The sequence below is a fragment of the Aquarana catesbeiana genome, linkage group LG11, assembly GCF_042186555.1.
Source record: "Aquarana catesbeiana isolate 2022-GZ linkage group LG11, ASM4218655v1, whole genome shotgun sequence".
Lineage (NCBI taxonomy): Eukaryota > Metazoa > Chordata > Amphibia > Anura > Ranidae > Aquarana > Aquarana catesbeiana.
In genome coordinates, this window is record NC_133334.1 from 15,908,526 (window position 1) to 15,933,106 (window position 24,581).

General features: G+C 41.7%; 1 protein-coding gene across 1 annotated transcript; it reads left to right on the top strand.

Annotated features, from left to right (window-relative positions):
- The first annotated feature begins 939 nt into the window (after positions 1-939).
- Positions 940-23,794, top strand: LOC141112920 (vomeronasal type-2 receptor 26-like). Its single transcript, XM_073606026.1, has 3 exons — positions 940-1,386; positions 22,551-22,674; positions 22,887-23,794. Exons 1-3 carry the CDS (start codon positions 940-942, stop codon positions 23,792-23,794), a joined length of 1,479 nt encoding a protein of 492 aa, XP_073462127.1.
- The last annotated feature ends 787 nt before the right edge of the window (positions 23,795-24,581 follow it).

Below are 24,581 nucleotides of genomic sequence, written 5' to 3' on the forward strand. Positions count from 1 at the left end.
GGTACTATGGCCCCCTCTTTGAGGGTGTTTAGGGACCTAATGCTTAGGGATTTGGAACAACTACCCCTGAGAAAAATACATTTCGATAAGGATTTGAAGTCTGGTTTAAATTCTCTATGTGAGAATAAGAACCTAGTAATTAGACCTGCTGATAAAGGGGGAGGCATCATCGTCTTAGATAAGAAGGACTATCTTGCTGAGATGTCCAAGATATTAGGGGACCGAGATACATATACCCCCCTCAGATCGGACCCCAAGACTCAGTATAAGAAAGAGCTTCAAGCAATTGTCCAATATGGTTTTGATCAAGGTATTCTGAATGGTAAGGAGAAATCTTATTTGGTACCCAGGGCTCCACGTACCCCGGTGATTTATTATCTGCCAAAAATCCATAAGCATCCTACCTGCCCCCCGGGACGCCCCATTGTTAGTGGCATTGATTCCATCTCATCCCGGGTGGGCAGGTATATCGATTTCTTCCTACAACCATTGGTCACTAAGATGCTGTCACATCTGAAAGACTCCCGCTATGTGATTAATTTACTCTCCAATTTTACCCCCAATTGAAGGTGGTGGTTGGTGACAGCTGATGTCGCCTCATTATATACGGTGATACCGCACAATTTGGGGTTATTCGCGGTGGAATATTATCTGAGGCGTGAGTCCACATTATTTGATGAACAGATTTGTTTCATCATGCAATTACTTCATTTTGTAGCCACCCGGAACTACTTTTGGTTTGGGGGTCAGTTTTATAGGCAGGATAGAGGAGTTGCCATGGGGGATAAATACGCCCCCAGTTTGGCGAACCTTTTTATGGCCCTATGGGAGGAGGATGTCATCTATGCCCACCAGAGACCCCAGGTGGTCTTGTGGGCTAGATACATAGATGACATCCTCCTCCTGTGGAATGGAGATCGCCACGATTTAGACTCCTTTATGAGTGAGTTGAATGACAATAATCGGGGTATACGACTCTCTTATGAGGCAAGCCAAACCGAGATTAATTTCTTAGATCTCAAGATTGGAATTAGAGATGGACAATTTGCTACGGCAACTTTCTTTAAAAACACGGACCGTAACTCTTGCATATCCACCGATAGTTGCCATCATGAAGCCTGGCTAAAGTCAGTGCCGAAAAGCCAACTCATACGCCTGAAACGTAATTGCTCCGATCATGAGGAGTTTTTGGCTCAGGCTGATGTCCTAATAAGACGTTTTCTTGAGAAAGGTTACCCTGAGGCGTCTCTTAAAACCACATTGGATGAGGTTACTACTCTCGATAGGGATATTCTGCTTAAGAATAAAGCTCCCAATATGGATAGGGTACCGTCTGTTCCATTTATTACCACCTATTCCTTACAACACAGGAATGTGGCGAAGCTGGTTAGGAAATATTGGCATGTTCTTAGAAACGATCATATATTGGGTAACATTCTTCCAGTCAAACCACAAATGGTGTATAAAGGTGCCCCCTCACTTAGAGGGAGAGTGGCCCCTAATATTCTTGATCCTCCTCCTATTAAGAGGGGGTTTTTTGAGTACATGGCGGGTTTCTACCAGTGTAAAAAATGTAGGGTATGTTCCCTGAGTGGATGTACGCATAGAAGAACACATAAGTTTACCTCTACCAGTACTTCGGTTGAATTTGAAATTAAATCATTTATTACGTGTTCTACTGAACGCGTGGTATATCTCTTGCAATGTCCTTGCGGATTGCAATACGTTGGGAGGACCAAACGTCCTCTCTCTGTAAGGCTTAACGAACACGTAACCAACATCCTGACAGGTTTCCCTAAGCACCCGGTCTCTAGACATTATCTCGAGACACATAATCGAGACCCCAGTAAGACCATTTTTTGGGGATCGATAGATATACTATACCTTGGAGGGGGGGCTCCCTTCTAAGGGGGATTTCTAGACTTGAGATGGCCTGGATATACAAATTAAGGTGCTATACTCCATTTGGGCTTAAGGTTGAGGTAGACCTTAATGCCTTCCTAGACAATTCATGAATTTACATTTTTCATACTACACATATTGGGATGTGAGGGTTATGTGACTATAAAGAGGAACCTAAACACAACATGTGACTATTAGCCACTGGCGGTCTTACTTTGAATTTATTGCTTTGTTGTGAACCCGCTTTGAACCTCTGGAGGCCTGGTTTTAATAGTATCAAGCTATTGTTAATTAGCCATTAGTGGTTTTATTTTAAATTATTTCTTTGTTACAAAATTCTATGAGCATAACCTTTAGTGTCATGATTGTTAATTTTGGTTTTGGGGTGTTATACACCCCTGTGGGGGGAGTACTTATGTGTTTTTTTAGTATCTGATTTTACTTCATTAATTATTGTTTATTGTGTGGAATGCGTAGTTGTTCTATTAGCAATTTGGGAAGGCATATCATATGCATGAGGCCTTTTCGTCCTCCTTATTATTTTTATAATAATTGTCTGGAAAATTTACTCATGGAGGCATATTTATTGTATGAGGCTTTTAAGCCTCCCCCTTCTTTATAGTTTGAATATATTATTAGGGTGGTATATGATATTAATTGAGCTTTATCATAGAGTGGTATATGACTCTAGGAATATCATAATTAAATTTGCCTTCATTGACATCCCTAGGAGATGGTGTGTGCCATTAAGGGACACGTGTATTTCAACATTCCCCACTAGATGGCGTTTTTTGATTAATTATTCTTATTTTTATGAATATATTCCTTAAATGATGTTTTAGAATTAGTTATTTTTATAGGATGGTTAATAATTTGGTAACATTATCCTGTGCGATTCATTTAGTGTTGCCCACTATTAATACATTTAGGGATATATACATATGTTTCCTGTCTCTCCAGTGATTGAGTAGTGTCATCATTTGAGCGCTGGAGTGAGGTTTGGTTCTGTGTATATCACTTCCTGGTTTCCTGTAAGATAGGGTCGATTAGCGTCATTAATCAAATGTTGGAGTGAGGCTTGGTTTTATCTATAATACTTCCTGGTTTCCTGGAAGATAGGATGTGGCCACCAGAGTTTCAGAACGAGGTGTGGTTTTACACTTGTATTTAATGAGCGATGAGTCAGTGCGTCGCCCGTTCCTATGACAACGTCCAATAGGACGAAGCGTACGTCGGAAGGCAGACGCACTGACGTCATAGTTTCTACCCCACTGTGAACGGGTGCATGCAGGCCGGCCGGCTGTCCTATGATACATGCTTTTAATTCGTTCTTTCCATGTAAGTGCAATTACTTTTATTTAATAAAATTGTCTATGCGGATTCACACTATGGAGGATGTGTTTTTCATTTCCCTGGGTTCCTCCTGCTGAGTTTTGGTTTCTTTGGACGGAGAGTTCCGGGTTGTCCTCCCCCTGTGCTGAGACCGATGGTGGTGTCCCTGTAGAGTGGATTTCTAGCATAAGCTTGAATAAAGCTTACCTCTGGTAAGCGTACATCATTATAGGTGGCGGATTATTTTCACTGGGTGTTTGCTGATTAAACCTTCAATCACTACTGGTGGAATCATCTGTGTTAAGGACTTTTTTTATTTAAAGTCACTATCAGTCACTAATTCATTTTTTATCACTTTTTTGAGGATTCATTTGTTCTAAGGACTTTTACATTACAGTCACATTATTCACCGATTTTTTTATTAAATATTTATTTTATTTATTTAGTCACACAAGGTGTTCAAATGTTAATATTTGGGTTTCAATATATATTGTGTTGTTTCAATCCTGGCACAATTTGTGAGATATTTTGATAATGTTAATTTTATCTAGATATAGATTATTCACGGTTATATAAATATCTCTTCACTAGCGCGGTTCTGTTTATTATTCTAATTTATGCGAGAAGCATGAGCATGGGAGGAAGTCAATAGATGCTCTCCCGGAACTAACTGGCTGTGCTGTAGCCATCATTCAGCTATAGCATGGTCAGCTAGTGGTTAACAACCAATTAGTCATCAGCTGTCAATGGGCTTCCCCGCTGACAGCTGAATAAAAAGAAACATTGCCAGCAATAAAAAAGTTTTAAAAAAATGCACGGGGGTCCTTCCCCAATCCATTTTTGGCCCTTTGGGTCAAAAATGGGTAAAATTCATACTAAACCCTTATTCGAGCATGCAGTCTCGCAGGCCCGGAAAAGGGAGGGGGATGGGTGAGTGCCCCCCCTCCTGAACCATACCAGGCCAAATGCCCTCAACATGGGGGGTGCTCTGTCCCCCAACCCAAAGCACCATGTCCCCATGTTGATGGGGACAAGAGCCTCATCCCCAAAACCCTGGGTTGTGGTTATGGGGGTCTGTGGGCAGGGAGCATATCGGAATTTGGAAGCAAGGGGGCCCCCAGATCCTGTCCCCCATGGGAATGAGTATGGAGTGCATTGAGTTACGTTGTACCCCTACCCATTCACCGAAAAAGTGCCAACAATAAATAAAAACACAGAGACAGTTTTTGTCAATTTCTTTATTAAAAAATAAAAAAACAGTGTGCCCCAATATAAACCATCGTCAATCACCACACCCGCCAAGGCAGGCTAAGGGGACCCCCCCCCAGGCACTATACTTCATTTTTATTGTTTTACTTTAAACATCAATAAAATCACTGCTCCTATAAAAACGATCTTTTAACCACTTCAGCCCCGGAAGGATTTACCCCCTTCCTGAACTGAGCACTTTTTACAATTTGGCACTGCATCGCTTTAACTGCTAATTGCGCGGTCATGCAATGCTGTACCCAAACTAAATTTGTGTCCTTCTCTTCCCACAAATAGAGCTTTCTTTTGATTACCTCTGCCATTTTTATTTTTTGCGCTATAAAGGGAAAAAGACCAAAAATTTTGAAAAAATTATATTTTCTACTTTTTGTATAAAAAAAATCCAATAAACTCAATTTTAGTCATACATTTAGGCCAAAATGTATTCGGCCACATGTCTTTGGTAAAAAAAAATGTCAATAAGCGTATATATATTGGTTTGCGCAAAAGTTATAGTGTCTACAAACTACGGTACATTTTCTGGAAATTACACAGCTTTTAGTTTATGTCATTTCTTGAGGTGCTAAAATGGCAGGGCAGTACAAAACCTCCACAAATGACCCCATTTTGAAAAGTAGACACCCCAAGGAAATTGCTGAGAGGCATGTTGAGCCCATTGAATATTATTTTTTTTGTCCCAAGTGATTGAATAATGACAAAAAAAAAAATTTACAAAAAGTTGTCACTAAATGATATATTGCTCAAACATGCAATGGGCATATGTGGAATTACACCCCAAAATACATTCTGCTGCTTCTCCTGAGTATGGGAATACCACATGTGTGGGACTTTTTGGGAGCCTAGCCGTGTACGGGGCCCCGAAACCAAGCACTGCCTTCAGGATTTCTGAGGGCGTACATTTTTGATTTCACACCTCACTACCTATCACAGTTTTGAAGGCCATAAAATGCCAAGATGGCACAACCCCCCCCAAATGCCCCCATTTTGCAAAGTAGACACACCAAGCTATTTGCTGAGAGGCATGTTGAGTCCATGGAATATTTTATATTTTGACACAAGTTGCGGGAAAGTGACCAATTTTTTTTTTTTTGCACAAAGTTGTCACTAAATGATATATTGCTCACACAGGCCATGGGCATATGTGGAATTGCACCCCAAAATACATTCTGATGATTCTCCTGAGTACGGGGATACCACATGTGTGGGAGCCTAGCCGCATACGGGGCCCCGAAACCAAGCACTGCCTTTAGGATTTCTAAGGGCGTAAAGTTTTGATTTCATTCCTCACTACCTATCACAGTTTTGAAGGCCATGAAATGCCAAGATAGCACAAAATCACCCCAAATTACACCATTTTGGAAAGTAGACACCCCAAGCTATTTGCTGAGAGGCATGGTGAGTATTTTGCAGCTCTCATTTGTTTTTGAAAATGAAGAAAGACTAGAAAAAATTTTTTTTTCTTTTTTCAATTTTCAAAACTTTGTGACAAAAAGCGAGGTCTGCAAAATACTCACTATACCTCTCAGCAAATAGCTTGGGATTTTGAACTGTCCTGGCATTTTATGCACAACATTTAGAAGCTTATGTCACACATCACCCACTCTTTTAACCACTTGAAGACAAAGCCCTTTCTGACACTTTTTGTTTACATGAAAAAAATGTTTTTTTTTGCAAGAAAATTACTTTGAACCCCCAAACATTATATATATATTTTAAAGCAAATGCCCTACAGATTAAAATGGTGGGTGTTTAATTTTTTTTTCACACAGTATTTGCGCAGCGATTTTTCAAACGCATTTTTTTGGGACACACTTTTTTAAATTTTAATGCACTAAAACACACTATATTGCCCAAATGTTTGATGAAATAAAAAAAAGATGATCTTAGGCCGAGTACATGGATACCAAACATGACATGCTTTAAAATTGCGCACAAACGTGCAGTGGCGACAAACTAAATACATTTTTAAAAGCCTTTAAACGCCTTTACAGGTTACCACTTTAGATTTACAGAAGAGGTCTACTGCTAAAATTACTGCCCTCAATCTGACCTTCGCGGTGACACTTCACATGCATGGTGCAATTGCTGTTTACATTTGACGCCAGACCGACGCTTGCGTTCGTCTTTGCACAAGAGCAGGGGGGGACAGGGGTGCTTTTTTTTTTTTTTTTTATTTTTTTTTTTGCTTTTTTATCTTATTTTTAAACTGTTCCTTTCATTTTAATTTTTTTTAATCATTTTTATTGTTATCTCAGGGAATGTAAATATCCCCTATGATAGCAATCATATCCCCTGTGATAGCAATAGGTAGTGACAGGTACTCTTTTTGATCTCTCCTCTGCCCTCAAAGCATCTGACCACACCAAGATTGGTGTGATAAAATGCTTTCCCAATTTCCCAGTGGCGCTGTTTACATCCGGCAAAATCTAAGTCATGAAATGCTCGTAGCTTCCGGTTTCTTAGGCCATAGAGATGTTTGGAGCCACTCTGGTCTCTGATCACCTCTATGGTCAGCTGGCTGAATCACCGGCTGCATTCTCAGGTTCCCTATTGGGACAGGAGAGCCAGAGAAAAACATGGAAGACGGTGGAGGGGATTCCCTCCCACTGCTTGTAAAAGCAGTCTGGAGGCTAATTAGCTGCTAGGATTGCTTTTACATGAAAGCCGACCGCTGGCTGAAAAGAATGATACCAAGATGATACCTAAACCTGCAGGCATCATTCTGGTATAACCACTCAAAGTCCAGCAACATACCAGTACGTTGCTGGTCCTTGTTGGGCATATATTGTAAACTTTTTTTTCATGCAGCCTGTGGGCTGAACGAAAAAAAGAGATTGATCGGTGGGTATGCCCACCATTAGAATACCTCCCTTCATCCACCCACTTCTAATGATGGGCATACATGCACCGTATATATATGCCGAAGCATGGGGGCATCCTCCCGCAAAAGTTAGGAGCAAATCGCTCCTCCGCCCTCTGCTGCCCCCACGCTTCGGCATATATGCTGAAGTATGTAACTGTGGTGGCGAAATCACCTCCGACAGTGCTGGAGTCACGGCTTTATGTATCGTGGGAGCAAACGCTGTTGCTGTCAAGATAAAATAAATCTGAGCTGCAACGGAATGGCGTACCTGCTAAGCAAATGATGGTTAACAATAAAACAAAGTAACATTACAGTATAACAGTAAGACCTACCATACCTGCAAAGCAAATACAAAAAAAATAGTAAAAAATAAAACATTTAACGCAACCTGTGCCTAAAATATATATATGCCGAAGCATGGGGGCATCCTCCCACAAAAGACAGGAGCAAATCACTCCTCCGCCCACTGCTGCCTCCACGCTTCGGCATATATGCTGAAGTATGTAACTGTGGTGGTGAAATCACCTCCGACAGCGCTGGAGTCACGGCTTTATGTATCGTGGGAGCAAACGCTGTTGCTGTCAAGATAAATAATTCCGCTCTGCAACTGAATGGCGTACCTGAAAACAAAAAAATGGTTACCAACAAAACACAGTAAACAGTTAAGTATAAAAAAATTGCATATCTGAAAAGCAAACATGGTAAAACATAATAACAATAAAACATTGCAGAATAGAATACAGTAAAAAAGAGCAGAACAATAGAGAGAGAATAGAGAGAGAGAACAATAAAATGACAACTATGTTTGTTTTTTTTATTTTATATTTTTTTTGTGTTTTTATTTTTTTAATTTTTTTTTATACTTTTTTTCGTAACTTTAACTTTTGTAACTGGTACCAGGTTTGGGTCTCTCAAAATGCGATGGCATCTTGGGAGACCCTCGTGAAAGTGTGTCCTAGTCTGTGCAATGCTGTACCCTACGCTAAAACTCACTAGTGTATGGTAGCGTTCAAAACATTCACCAATGCATAGACCAGGATTGTCAGGATCGGAGGGACAATAATACCGGGTGTCACGCCTAAATCCGCGCTTGCTACAGACACAACATCTTCTTTGGGGGGCTCGTTGGGTAGGGGTACTCGAGAGGACATAAGGAAAATGCCTCTCATGCAGCTGGCTTACTGCATTTGGTTGGGGAAGGTGAGGTGGAGCACCGTCTGGAAACAGGAGGGCTCTGACGATCTCTTCCTGGAATTTAAGGAAGGATCCAGTTCGTCCTGAAGCTCTGTATAGCACATGAGCGTTCAGCAAAGCCAATTGAAATAAATAAACAGACACTTTTTTGTACCAGCATCTGGCCTTTACGGGCAACTAGGTACGGCGCCAACAACTGGTCGTTGAGGTCCACCCCTCCCATATTTTGGTTATATTCGTGGACACAGAGGGGTTTCTCCACAACACCAGTCGCCGTAGTAATTTGGACCGTCGTGTCTGCATGAAGGGAGGTAAGAACGAAAACATTCTTATTGTCCCTCCACTTCATAGCGAGCAAATTATTACACTGCAAGCAGGCTCTCTCCCCCAGCCTAAGACGGGAATCTACAAGCCACTGGGAAAAGCCCCGGCGATTAGGTCGCACGGTGCCACATGCTCCAATCTGTTGATCAAAAAGGTGATTAAAGAGTGGCACGCTCGTGTAATAATTGTCCCCGTACAAGTGGTACCCCTTTCCGAATAAGGGTGACACCAAGTCCCACATTATCTTGCCAGCGCTTCCTATGTAGTCAGGGCAGTTTATCGGCTCTACGTGACTATCTTTGCCCTCGTAAACCATAAATCTACATGTATAGCCTGTGGCCCTGTCACAGAGCTTATACATCTTGACCCTGTATCTGGCACGCTTGCTGGGAAGGTACTGTTTGAATGACAAGCGGCCAGAAAATTGAATCAGGAACTCATCAACGCAGACAACTTGATGGGGAGTAAACAAGTCTGCAAAACGCTGGTTGAAGTGGTTTACGAGGGGCCGAATTTTGTACAGCCGATCGTATCCAGGGTCTCCACGAGGACGACAGAGTTCATTGTCATTGAAGTGCATGAACCGCAAAATCTGCTCGGATCGTGCCCTGGCCATGGAAGCAGAGAACACGGGCATATGGTAAATTGGGTCAGTGGACCAATATGACTGCAACTCACTCTTTTTATTTATGCCCATGTTGAGGGAAAGGCCCAGAAAGATCATAAATTCGGAGACCGTAATTGGCCTCCAATCTCTGGCAAGGGAGGACTGGGGATTAGCGGCGATGTGTTGACCAGCATATAAATTGCTTTGGTCCACAATAGATCTATAGAGATCTTCGGTGAAAAACAGCGAATACAAATCCAGTGGCGTAAAATCAACTGTTTCCACCTGAATTCCAGGTTGGCCAGTGAATGGGGGAAGTACGGGTGCTACGGAAGTGGTGGGTTCCCAATTCAGATTGGCGAATGCAGCAGGAAGGGCACTATGGGCACGGCGGGCCTGTGTCATCTTCTTGGTGGCAGCGGGACACTACTAGTGCTTGCCACCTCGCCAGCTTGAACTGCAGCTTGGACTCGCCACGTCACTACGTGATACTGCAGTGCTGGATGTACGACCAGGGTGTACTAGGCCGCTGGTGCTTGCCAGTTCACCAGAAGGAATAGCGGCACTAGTACTTCTCTGCTCCATAAGAGAGACCTGCGGTTCTTGCACTTCAAGGACAGAAGAAGAAGATTGGGGTCTGGTACGTCTGACCTTAGCAGGGACCACAACTCTGTTGTCAGAGCTATCTGTCATGGAGCCGCTGTCCTCTAGGGTCGTATTTTGAGCCTGAATCTGACAGATGAGTGACTTCCTCTTCACTATCTGTCATGCTCAGAAACGTGTAGGCCTCTTCACTAGTGTACCTTCGATTTGCCATTTTGGGCTCTAAATTTAGGGGTACACTAGTGAGACTCACAGGCAAAAAAGCTCCTGACTGTTAGCGACTGATTCAAAAAGCTACCAAAAAACTGTTAGCGAATGCAGGGATCAGGCCTGACTCTGCGAACGCTGCAGTTATGTGTGCTTAGTGTTTTGTAAGTGTCAGTGATCGATCGATACTGCACTTGGGTGGGCTGGGCTGGGCTGGGCCGAGGGGCAAAACGCAGGTGCTAGCAGGTATCTGGGCTGATCCCACTAACACTAACTAACCAGCGTCACCCGTAACATTTATACGGTGATCTCTGGTGAAAGGGTTAACTAGGGGGCAATCAGGGGGTTAAAACCTTTAGTAAGTAGTATATGGGGGTCCCTGTCGTTATAAAACGCTGACGACGAACCTATATACTTACCTCCCTAACTAGCGTCACCAGTTACACTAATACAGCGATCAGAAAAACGATCGCTTAGTGACACTGGCATCAGGGGGTGATCAAGGGGTTAACCTTTATTAGGGGGGGTTAGGGGGGTACCCCAGACCTAAAGGGGGGCTAACCCTAACTGCCCTAACACTTATAACTGTCACAAACTGACACCAATGCAAAAAAAAAAAAACTGCTATTGGTGTCAGTGTGACAGGGGGTACAGGGGGGTGATCTGGGGGGACTGGGGGGTGAAAAGTGTGCCTGCGTGTTCTACTGAACGTGTAGTGTTGGTGCACTTACTTGATGTCTTCTCTCCTCAGCGCCGGAACAAAAAAGAACGGCTCGAGGAGAGATTACATCACTTCCTCTGCCTCTGTTTACATTACAGAGGCAGAGGAAGATCCTCATTGGCTAGGAGCGATCGCGAGGGGGGGCCACGAATGGATGGCCTTCCCCTCACCTCTCATCGCTCCCAGACACAAGCCGACCGCCTCGGGCACTGGGGGGGTCCAATCAGACCCCACGCCCGCGGGTGGCAGATCACGTACAGGTACATGATTCTGCCTGCCTGTGCCATTCTGCCGACGTACATCATCGTGAGGCGGTCGGCAAGTGGTTAAAAGAAAATGTCTCCTAGGGCAGGACCCGGACCCCCATACCCGTTTTAACTTACTTGCATATAAGCCTTTAAAATGGGGACTTTTCATTTTTCATGTTCGGCTCCCATAGACTTTAATGAAGTTTGCAGCTCAGGGCCGAATGGTTCGCACCAGAACTTCCAAACAGGGGGGTGTTTGGAACATCTCTATCAGTGACCTCATCATCATCATCATCCCCTCCATCCCCATCATCACTGGAGCCAACTTGGCAATACTCTGCAGCTGGGGGAACATGACTGCCAATTTGTTGTTTATCAGTGTTCTCCCCTTTTCTGTATGTTCCTACCTTTCTCTACCTCGGAACCAACATCAGAATGAAGTCATTTCTGTGCATCGTCAAGAAGCATTTGGCTGATGCTGTGGTCAAATAATTCAGCTGACTCCTCTATGCATGATGCTGGGGCTATGGCAGGAGCAGCTGTTGAAAAAGAGGCACAATAAGCCGCTCTGGCAGCTGCGGTGGACTTTGCACTAGTGTCAGCTTGGGTCAAAGAGGATGAGGAGGATGAAGAGGATGAGGATGGTTTAGTAAGCCAGTCCAACACCTCCTCTTCATGCTGTGGCTGGATAGCACGGGCAACATCACTAAACAGGGACATAAGTGTCCTGCCTGAGGACGGACCACATCCACCTTGGACGCTGCTGGCCCTCTCATAGTTGCATGGGAACGTCTGCCCCTGCTTGTTGGGCTCTCAGACATGATGGGGGGGCTTGAGGGGGAACACCAGTGTTACAGTCAGAAAAGCTGCAGCTGACAATTTAAAACAAAGGGGGCAGGCAGGGGACAAAAAAAGACAAAAAAATGCAAAAAAAAAGGTATACAGCACTGTATACAGCACTAAATGTTATGCAATGCTGTGTTAAACACTGCACTACACTGACACACTACACTGACACTACACTATACTCACACTACACTGAGTGACACAATATACTCACACACTATACTAACACTCTACACTCAGAGTCACAATAAGTGAACACACTAACTCGCTAGCAGCAAACTGAGCCCTGCTCTATCTCCTCTCCACTATGGGAAGTAACCTCTTATAGTGTGGGGTGGGACTATAAGCACTGAGCCAAGTCATGATCACTTTCTCCAATCATAGTTCTGACAGTGCTCTGTGCCCTAATTTCCAAAGCCATACACTTGACCAGCAGTAAGGTGCAAGGCTTCATCCAATTAGGGCCCTAGAATGCACTGTGATGCATGCAGTGCATTGTGGGGCACTCAGCGGGTGAACATCCTGCTGAGCAACACACAAATTTGGGTGTTCGCCGAACGGATGAACAGGCGATGTTCAGCCCGAATTTTTGCTCAGCCCGAACCATTTGACCCAACTCTGGTGATAGGTAGTCAGAAAATGAGATACAAAAATGTGGCAAAAAATGATATAAAGAAAAAGAGAGCAAGAGGTGGGACTTTGAATGAGGCAACACGGGAGCAGGGATATAAATTGGATAAAATAGCAGTTTTTAATAAATTCATTCATATATTTACATATTATTGCACATAGCTATAAATTAGTATTTTGTATTCCATTTAAAAATACATTCCAACAAGGACTTTTTAGGCAAACATATGAAGAATTTGACATAAAAAATATAAATGATATATAATTGTGTGACACATTGAAGTGTCACTTGGAAAAAATAACAAAAACAAAAAGATAAATCAAGATGGAACGTCCATACATGGTTAATGATTGAGTACACATAATGGTAGTTGAAAGCTCTACATGTTTCGGGACCTTATAGCCACTCATCAGGAGAAAAACTGTAGTGACCACCTATGAATAAGGAGAGCAACAATATTTTAACTAATCTGAACAGCAAGTGGGCAAATGCAAAACATGAAGCCCCACATAAGTACATTTGATCCACGGACTTACAAAAATATCTGCACAATGGTGGTACAGCCATGGAAGTCCAGCCAGCCAGAAGTGCCACATCCCGGAGCTAAGGTCGCTTGTCCGGGTGACGAACACCCAACACAGGCAAACCCCCGGGTGGGTCAGGGTGTAGGAAAGAAAACACACTAGTAGGTGCTGACAGGAAAGTGGCCTTGTTTTGGAGGAGCACTAAAAAACGAAAAATGAACAATACATTTCTGAGTGAGTGAGAAAAGATGAAATGTATGGAGGGTGTGGGAGATTGAAGAAGAAATAGGCAGAAGGTAAGGTAGAAAACAGTAGAGAAGGGAGAAAAAGAGGGGGAAGAAAAAGGAAGTAATGAAAGAAGGATGAAATGAAAGAAAAGAACCTAAGAGAGAGGCCGTAGCAGTGAAAGAAATAGCAGAGAAAGGGAAGGGAGAACAGTGGGGAGGAAGTGAGTGTAGAGGGGGGAGAAGGAATAAATACCTGCTGTAAGGTAAAGAGGGCATGGGAGACAAAAAAACATGTGGATGCAATGAAAAAATGTGATAAAAAGTGACCAGGGTGAGAGACCCTGCACAAGGAGAGGCTCATGCGGGGAGCGCCGCCACAGAACTGCCCCCAACGTCATGCACCAACAACTCAAGGGAGCTGGAAGGTGCCACAACGCCTCCAAGCCTAACATCCAAGCTGGCCAGCCATAGAGCGTCACACCGGGCCCCCCAAGCGCTGAAGAAGGTGGACTGAGCAGCCGGTATAAGAGGCAGGGCCAAAATAAAAGTGTCACTTGGAAAAAATAACAAAAACAAAAAGATAAATCAAGATGGAACGACCATACATTGTTAATGATTGAGTACGCATAACGGTAGTTGAAAGCTCTACACGTTTCGGGACCTTATAGCCATAGTGCGACAAGGCAGAGAGCTGAAAATTGGCCTGGGCAGGAAGGGGGTGAAAGTGCCCGGTAAGCAAGGGGTTAAATGCCACCATAAGAAAACTCTATCTGTTTAATAAAAAAGAAAGGAGGTGAATAGTGTCTGGTACTGTGTCAACCTGACTTGAGGGTATGACAGTATTTCACTTGTTTTCAACTTCTTGGGGTTGATTTACTAAAGGCCAATAGACTGTGCACCTTGAAAAGTGCAATTGCACTCTGCAAGTGCAGTTGCTCCAGAGCTTAGTAAATGAGGTAAAGCTTCACTTTGCAAAGAATACCCAATCACATGCAAGGAAAATAAAAAAAAAAAAAACAGCATTTTAGTTTGCAAATAATTGGTTGATGAAAGTCAGCAGAGCAACTGCTCTTGCCATGTGCAACTGCACTTTCCAAAGTGCACAGTCTTTTTGCCTTTAGGAAATCAACCCCCTAGTGCTGCAACCTGCTGCAACCTATTTGCAACCATTTCCTCTCTGCATTCACTCCATGATGGATGTATGGCATTTTCTAGGGTGGGTTTCCTGATGGTGACAACAATGGACCATGCTTGCTTATAATGTATTGAATCGGTCACTTGTAGTCAATGGTGGAATCTCATGTGACAAGGTGGTAATGTAGCAGCGCAACTGGGAGACAGGAGTCCACCATACAACAGGAAGGGCCTGAGCAGGGACTTTCATGGCAGGATCACCAGGAATTATTTACATGGAAGCTACAAATAAAAAAAAAAAACAATATATATATATATTTTGAAAATGAATTTTGAAAATGAAATGAATAGTAAACATATTTTAGTAATTGGAATGTTTTTACTCTGCAGTTGAACTTGTGCTCAAAAATGATAGCAAATGATAATGTCGGTAATAAAGGAAACAAAGACCTTTCTATACAGTTCACCATTCAGAACCATGTTTTTGTTAATGGGAGTTTGCTTACAAGATCTGTCGGGAATTTCCTTAGTGATGGGTTTGATTATTGGAAACTTGTAATTAATTCTACTTTAATTAAATGGAAAAATAAGAAAAATCAGGTAAAGCTACCGTATATACTCAAGTATAAGCCGACCCGAATATAAACCGGTATATGAGATTCTCTAAGGTCCTACAGAAAAAAATCTTAAAAATGTGGGCCATTCATATCATAACTATTAACTATCAGAATTATTACCTCCCAGCAAGGACTCTTCTTTTCCCAAGGTATAGCAAGAATTATGTAAGTCTATGTATGTATGTCTTTTATCCAGCATTTCTCTCTAAGACCCCATACACACGATTAGATTTTCTGCAAATTTTTGTCAGACTTACCAAAACCATATAATATGAGGTCAAACCATAATGCCCCGCACACACGATAGGATTTTCCGACAACAAATGTTGGATGTGAGCTTGTTGTCAGAAAGTCCGACCGTGTGAAAGCTCCATAGAACATTTGTTGTCGGAATTTCCGCCAACAAATGTTTGAGAGCAGGTTCTCAAATTTTCCGACAACAAACTTGTTGTCGGAAATTCCGAGCATGTGCACATAAGTCCGAGGCACAAAAGTCCACGCATGCTCGGAATCAACAAGAAGAGCTGCACTGGCTATTGAACTTCATTCTTCTCGGCTCATCGTACGTGTTGTATGTCACAGCGTTCTTGACATTCGGAATTTTTGACAACATTTGTGTGACCGTGTGTATGCAAGACAAGTTTGAGCCAACATCCTTCGGAAAAAAATTCACAGTTTTGTTATCAGAAAATCCTATCGTGTGTACAGGGCATAAGAGTTTCAATTTGTATGCAATTAGGCAGGCCCTTGTGCTACATGGTTTTGGTAAATTTGAAGATGAAAATCTGCAGAAAATCTAATAGTGTGTATAGGATCTTAAGCCTCGTACACACGATGCGATTGTTGGCCAACCGAGCATCTGATTTTTATCAAAAGGGCATGTGCCAGAAACTTGTCTTGCATACTACCGTTACACAATTGTCGTGCCACAAACACAAACGTAGTGACGTACTAGGAGGAATTTCAGCTCTTGAGCGCCACCCTTTGGGCCCCTTCTGCTAGTATCGTGTTTGGTGAGCGTTGATTCCTAGCATGCATGTTTGTACTTTTCGACTTTTATGTGACGGATTTGTGTACTGACCATACGAAAATAAGACATCAAGCCGTTGTCCGACGAAAATTTACTAGCCTATCATCCAACATTTGTTGGCCGGTAAATTATTTTTTTTTAAATGGTTTTTATTGAGTTTTTCACAGAGTATACATGCGATACAGCCATACACCAGTAAGATGCTCGAAAATACATGAAGAGACTAATACAAGGATATTGTATGGTCCGAGTTACATTAAAGTTATCATAAGAATATTATCTCCAAAGGTGTACATATACTCTGGCAATATAGATAAAACCATAGAGAAGAATAAGGAAACATAAGATGTAACAATAGGAAAGTTGGATAGGGAGGGGAGAAACAAAAAAAAAAAAAAGGGGGGGATTTATCCCTGGTCTGACCCTCACATGAACATAGTATATATAGTTATGGGGCGTACACACGGTCGGACTTTTCGTCTACAAAAGTCCGACAGCCTGTCCGACAGACTTCCGGCGGACTTTCAGCGGACTTGCAGCAGACTTTCTAACGAACGGACTTGCCTACACACGACCACACAAAAGTCCGACGGATTCGTACGTGATGACGTACACCGGACTAAAATAAGGAAGTTCATAGCCAGTAGCCAATAGCTGCCCTAGCATGGGTTTTTGTCCGTCGGACTAGCACACAGACGAGCGGATTTCGGGGTCCGTCGTAGTTACGACGTAAAGATTTGAAGCATGTTTCAAATCTAAAGTCCGTCGGATTTGAGGCTGAAAAAGTCTGCTGAAAGTCCGGAGAAGCCCACACACGATCGGATTACCAGCCAGCTTTAGTCCATCGGCGTCTGTTGGACTTTTGTAGACGAAAAGTCCGACCGTGTGTACGCCCCATTAGAGTAAGATGAGGTTATCTCTAAGATTGTTCAGCATTTATTACCTTTAAACCATGTTGTCCATATTTTCCATTGGTTATCAAACTTTTCCTTTTGACCACTTCTACTAGCTAGTAGAGATTCATACACATAATGAGTATGAGTGTTGGTAAGGACTTCAGATACGTTTGGAGCTTTGTCTGCCTTCAAGTGTTTGGCTATTAAAGTTCTAGCTACTAGAAAAATGTGGGTGATCAGAGTTCTAAATTCGGGTGGGAAAATTTCTATACCTATATTTAATATCGCCAAGCTTGGCTTTGGATGGGTCAAAATCCCTGTGATACTTGATATTGGCCGAAAGATAGGGTTCCAGAAGCTGGTTAAATGTTTACAGGTCCAGAACATATGTAGCAGGTTGCCTGTTGAACCACAATTTCTCCAGCACAGTGGAGAGCTGTGGTTTTCCAAACTTGGAGATTCTATATGGGGTGAGGTACCATCGGAGTGCTATCTTTTGGGATAGTTCCCAGTGGTTAACGCATCTGGATGCTTTGTAAAGCGATCGAAATGCGTGTTGCCACTGTACATTTGTAATATGTATTCCTAGGTCTGATTCCCATTTCTGATAGGGCTGGGATTTTATGAAATCTAGTTTATGTTGAAAGAGATTATAGAACAAAGAGATACATTTAGGTGGAGTTGGTTTCTTGGTGAAGTATTCCCATACTTCTTTTGGAAGGTAAATATGATAAGATTTGATGGTGCGTAGGAGGTGAGCTATTTGATTGTATTTATATTGGTCGGTAGAGCAAAGGTTGTAATGATTCTTGAGCACAGGAAAGGGGATAAGGGAGTTATCATAGTGTAAATTAGCAATTGTTTTAATGCCTTTATCGTGCCAGTCTCTGATATTAAGATTTGGAATGGCATGAGAAACAATAGTTATAGGTATAGGAATGTCCTTTTGATTGGATATTGGGGTTGGAACGTTGCATAGGTCTCTCCATGCCAAGACAGATGCTTGGATAGTAAGTGGTAGTTTGTTAATGGGGAGGGGTCTCCAAGCATCTAATAGCAGGAAGCATTCCAGATTATTAGACGGGATCAGAGTTTGTTCTATGCTGCACCACAAATTTTTAGGTGCTAGGTTGAATCACTCTTTAAGTTGTGTGAGGATAGCTGCTCGATAGTAATCTTTAATATCAACTAGTCCCATACCCCCCGCCTTTTTATGTTTGACCAATAATGTTTTGGAGCATCTCAGTCTTTTAGATTTCCAGATATAGCTAGAAAGCAGTGTATTTAATGCTTTGATGTACGTGTTGTGTATTGGGACTGGTAAGGTACCAAATATATAAAGTATTTGGGGCAGGATCAACATTTTAAATGAGGCTAGGCGTCCTGTCCAAGTTAACTCAATATTGGCCATTCTTTTTGTTTCCTTGGAGAGTTTATTAAATAGAGCAGAATAATTGGCTTCTGTTAAGTTTTGAGGATTCTTAGTTAGTATTAGGCCTAAGTAGGTAAGACTTGAGTTACTCCAGGTATAGGGAAGGGATGTGAGTAGTTGGGATTTTAAGGAGGGTGTTATTCCCAAATCTAGTATGACTTTTTGAAGTTAACTTTGTAGTATGAGATCCTGCTGAATTCATTGAGGGTATCATGTGCATGTAGCAGTGATATATCAGGTGATGATAGGAATAGAATAATATCATCTGCAAATAAATTTATATTGTGGGATTGTCCTCGTATGGAGAAGCCTGAGATATTAGGATGAGTCCTAACTCTTTCTGCGAGGGGTTCAATAAGTAGATTAAAAATCGAGGGAGAAAGGGGCATCCCTGCCTAGTACCCTTAGATATGGTGAAGGTGTCTGACAATAAGTTAGAGGTGAAAACTTGTACACAGGGAGAGGAATATAAAGCCAGTATGGCAGATAAGATGGGCCCATGGAAGCCAAACTTTTGTAATGTATGTCTCATATAGCCCCAATGGATCCTGTCAAATGCCCTCTCCGCATCCAAAGAAAGGAGCAGAGAAGGCACCCAACAGGATCGAGAGTATTGCATGATATTGATGACCCTCCTAGTGGCATCAGCAGCTTGTTTTCCTGCTGTGAAGCCAGATTGGTCAGATTTTACAAGAAAGGGAAGGATGGGGAGTAATTTGTGGGCTAAAATTTTCACATAAAGCTTAACATCAGTGTTGAGTAATGATATCAATCTGAAGTTGGGCGGGGATGTGGGCTCTTTACCAGGTTTAGGGATCGTTACCACGTAGGCTTTTAGCATTTCGGGGGGAAACGAGGCAGAGGACATCGCAGTCGAGACGACCACCTGCAGGGTCGGAGTTAGTTTGGAATTAAATGTTTTAAATAGTCATTGGGCAGGCCATCTGGGCCTGGAGATTTACCCAATGGGAGTGTTCGTATCACTTTCTGGATCTCAGACTCCGTTATAGGGGAGTTGAGGGATGCGAGTTGTGATAGTGAGAGAGAGGGAAGTTTAATTTTTGACAGGAAGGTCTGTATGCTTTCCTCTGTTGGTTGTGGTGTGTTGGGGTCTTTATCTAGATTGTATAGTGTTGAATAGTATTCAGCAAAGGAATTTGCTATTTCTTTAGGGTTGTATATTTTATGTTTATCTTTTGAATGGAGCAAAAATTAGATTTTAGATTTGGTCCTGTCTGTTTTGAGCCTCTGGGCTAGGAATTTTCCTGCTCGGTTACCAGATGAATAATGTGACAGTTTTAGAGATTGTATGTGTTTGTCGTAACATTCAATTAGAAGGAGTCTGAGATCAGAGAGGAGTTGGGAAAGTTTTTGGGCCGTATGAGGGTTGGAGTTTTGTTTATTCAAAGTCTCCAGGGTTTTTATGTCTTTAATAAGTAGGTTTAGCTTATGTGTCCTCTGCCTCTTCTCCCTTGCACATATCTGAAGTAATATCCCCCTAATAAAAGCCTTATGTGAGCACCATAACATTGCAGGATCAGATACAGTATTGGTATTCACTTAAAAAACTCAGATAATTTATCGTTAATATTCATGACATGTTGTGGCATTTGCAAAATACGTGAGTTAGCTCTCCAGATATAGGTAGGACTCGGGGTGTGCCCCTCCACCACAGTGATAGATACAGGAGCATGGTCAGACCATGTTATATTATGTATGGTGGAGGAGGACACAGCTTGTAGAAGTACCATGTCTACCAATATCAGATCTATTCTGGAGTAAGAGTTATGCCTGGTAGAATGGAAGGTGAAGTCTCTTTCGTTAGCATGTTGGCATCTCCAAACATCATAGATGTCCTGAGAGTGTAGCAGAGGTTGAAGCGAGGGGGAGGTGGTTTGGCATTGGATGTGGTTTTCGGATGGTCAGTACAGAAATCAGCACACAAAAGTCGAAAGTACAAACACGCATGATCGGAATCTAGGAACGACCAAGAAGAGTTCGATCTTGGTCGTAAACCAGTGGTCATCAACCCTGTCTTCAGGGCCCCCTAACAGGCCAGGTTTTATGTATTACCTTGGGGAGATGCAGACTAGAATACTGCAATCACTGAGCAGCAAATGATAACACCTGTGATGTACTTCAGTTATCTTGCAAACCTGGTCTGTTAGTGGGCCCTGAGGACAGGGTTGATGACCACTGTTGTAAACTACCATTCGTAATCTAGAATTAACATTCGTGACGTGGCAATTGATGAAATGTCGAAAAGGCAGCGCACATATTTATCTTCTTTAATGGGATTATAATGAAGCTACTTTGCTGGTGATACTGATGTAGTTATGCCAAACATATTTTAAAAGGCATTTGTTTTGTAAGATCTGAAAATCGCAAATCAATGCTCACCAAACTTCTACTAACACGAAAATTGGCAGAAGGGGCCCAAAGGGTGGCGCTTGAGAAACAAACTTTCTCTTTACACTCTTATAGTACGTCATCAATTCGCGGATAGTTAGTATGCTAGACAAAATCCTGCACACGTGCTTTTGACAAGAATCAGATGCTCAGTCGTACGACAATCTAACCATGTGTACGAGGATAGACATATGATTTGGGGGCCAGACATATGTATCAGTCAACCTCAATCACCTTTTGTAATGGGGAGATCCCCAAGTGTGGGGGTAGAAAAGAAAAAGAAGGAGTGGGACCAGATGAGGAGGAGAGAGAACCCAAAAAAGGAAAAATCTAGCAATCAGTCACTCAACTATTAAGATTTTTAGTGTATCTAGTTGGGTTTACAGAAGTGGAAGCAATTTTTCATACGTAATAGTGTACCTATGCTCCATCTTGAACCCCTCCCCCCATTACATTTGTATGAGGTGTTTGTGGATCTGAAAAAAAAAATCATTAGAAATCTTACTGTGAAAATGTATTATGCCATGATGGGTGAAAATAACGCTAGTGAAGCAAAAACACCGGCAGGAAGTAAAATAGGCTATAATGAGATGTTGGCTTTGGATATTTTGGAGGAACTCTGGGAAGAGGGGTAGTTGAAATTGAATTGCTGGAGAAGGCAATAGGAGGAAACTTTGAGGGTGAACTATAACAGATGACAGTCATGTCTAAAGCCTCCTTCCATCCCCACTGACTGAAAGGCAATTTCATTCCCACTTTCTAGGGAGCGGTTTACTCTGAGATCATCCCGGTTTGTAAGGAAGCCAGAAATGATTTTAGATTTAATTTGTCATGTAAGGAGACGTAAGTTATATGGGGTCTGATGGATAATGCCAATGTGTAGTTGTTTATGGTGCACAAAGCTATGCCAGAAGAGATCTGTGGTGGCATTAAGTACATTTGCAATGCACCTTGCCACAGCTTGTGTTTGGGTTCCATTAATAACATCGCAAGTACTTTCTGATGGATGTCCAGAAGTTCTGCCTTAAGAAATAAAACTTAAGACAGTCTCACCTTATAAAAACACAAATAATATTATGTTGTCATCTCTTTATTGAATGAATAATTTCATGAATCAAGTTCATTCATGCATGACATATGTAACATATCAAAAAATGATTAGCTGAAGTCAAGTATGTAAGATAATAAGTTGGCTTTTAAAATCGAGTTAGGTGTAAGCATAACATGATATTTAAAAAAAAATCACACACATTCATTTGGTCATTTACTAATCATAAATAATGTTTTAGAGTTTGTGTAATTAAAATAAAAATATAAAGCGTTGTTGAAGTCCACAGTCAGCAGATGGTTTACAAGTTGAAGAATCTCAGCACAATAATTGCTCTCCATAGGAGAAGAGATTTTATCTGAGAAAGTAGGATAGAGATGAGATTACATCACTTGTAAAGTGTCAATTATACATTTGAAAACGTGGTTTTCTAAAACCAATATAAAATATATACTGTATAACATACAACATGTTGCTTTCTGTTAGGTTCCAAAATCTCAGTGCTCAATAAGTTGTCTCCCAGGATACCGGAAAGTTCCCAGCTCTTCCATACACCCTTGTTGTCATAGTTGTGTCCTGTGTTCATATGGAGAAATATCAAATATTACAGGTAATGACTATGAAATATTACTGTGGTTATGCTCTTTTGTATGTATTGTCTCTAAAGAACATTAAAAAGGCCGAATTGTAACCTAGAAATAAACGACATAGCTGATTTGATATGTTGACGCATATTACTATTTGATTATATTAATATATACAAACCAAACAAGATATCCTGTAAGTGATCACAGAATTCATTGATTTTATTTTGTTTTCCAGATAGTGAAAACTGCATGAAATGCCCCGATCATGAATGGCCAAATGAGAACAGAACTCGCTGTATTCACAAGGAAGTAGAATTTCTTTCCTTCACTGATGACACGCTCTCACTAGTTTTTATCACCTTCTCACTATTGTGTGTTGGGAAGACGCTTCTAGTACTCATCATTTTTATTTTATACCAGGACACACCAGTTGTGAAAGCCAATAACAAGAGCCTCAGCTTTGTCCTCCTGGTCTCCATCATGTTGGGTTTCCTCTGTGTGTTCCTCTTTCTGGGTCGTCCTGTGGATGTAACCTGCTTGTTACGCCAAATTTCTTTTGGAATTCTCTTTACAATAGCCGTATCTTCTGTATTGGCCAAGACTATTATGGTTTACATTGCCTTCAAAGCCAGCAAACCCAACAGTGTGTGGAGGAAATGGATTGGAGTAAAACTGCCCACCTGTATAGTCTTAGCTTGTTCTTCTGTTCAGGTTATAATCTGTATTAGTTGGTTGTCCATCTCTCCTCCCTTCCAGGAATTGGACACACACTCCTACCAGGAGAAGATCATCATTCAGTGTAATGAAGGGTCAGTTATCGGGTTCTACTCTGTCCTGGGTTATATGGGGATCCTGGCTGCTGTCAGTTTTATTATAGCTTTTTTTGTCAGGACATTACCGGACAGTTTTAATGAAGCCAAATACATCACCTTCAGCATGCTGGTGTTCTGCAGTGTCTGGATTGCCATGATCCCGGCCTATCTGAGCACCAAAGGGAAATACACGGTGGCTTTGGAGATATTCGCCATACTGATTTCAAATAATGGTCTCTTATATTGTATATTTCTTACAAAATGCTTTATAATTCTCTGTAGGCCGGAACTGAATACAAAAGTCTATCTGCACAGTCAAAGAAATATATAAAAACTCTTTTATTTTAAGACATCACAAAATGTGGAAAGTTATGCAAATGATACATCACTTTTTGATTTGGCAAAGTTGAAAAAAGTAATATAACATTTTAAAATCCTACTTATAGTGTAAGAGAACATCTTTCAAAAGCAAAAAATCAAATATACAGTATGTCAACAAAATTTAAATACTTAATAAAGAATCCAATCATCAAGATATGCATGCTTCCAAATCCTTAAAAACCACAAAAACAAAGAAACAAACACACAACCATAAAACCAGACATTTGTACTGGTACCATAAAACCTAAAGTGTGAACTCCAGACAGATATGAAAGACACAAATGATTGCATCTCTGTATTCATTAATACATCATTAAATATTTTTCAAATGCTAGAAGTGTAAGTATCTGAATGTGATGTAGTTTTGACCTCTTTTGGTCCCTTGACTGCAGATGTCCAACCGGGAGAGGGGGAAGCCTTACAAGTAGCCAATCGGTTGTATTGAATTATGCTGATAGAAGTGATATGTATGTACACAATACAATCCTCCTCACTCCTCTTTCCCTCTGTAAACCTAGCCCTAGGTTTCAATTATAGGCAGAGTGTCTGAAGGGAGGCAATAACATCCTTATAGCAGCCAAGGTGGGAGATACTCTTATTCTATTACTATGCATGATAGCAGAGTTATTAAACAGAAAAGTAGTGATTATTAGGCTTTCATTCCCAATTCTAAGATGGCGGAAGGAGCCAAGGGCAACATGCTAAAGATGGCAGGGGTGCCGTGGTTACCTGGTCAA

Bases quoted from the DNA above. Each gene is read 5' to 3' on its own strand.
- LOC141112920 (XM_073606026.1), top strand. From the start codon at position 940: ATGAGTGAGTTGAATGACAATAATCGGGGTATACGACTCTCTTATGAG. The intron at 1,387-22,550 runs GTTAGGAAATAT...GCTTTCTGTTAG, and splicing joins ACAGGAATGTGGCGAAGCTG to GTTCCAAAATCTCAGTGCTC. The intron at 22,675-22,886 runs GTAATGACTATG...TTTGTTTTCCAG, and splicing joins AGAAATATCAAATATTACAG to ATAGTGAAAACTGCATGAAA.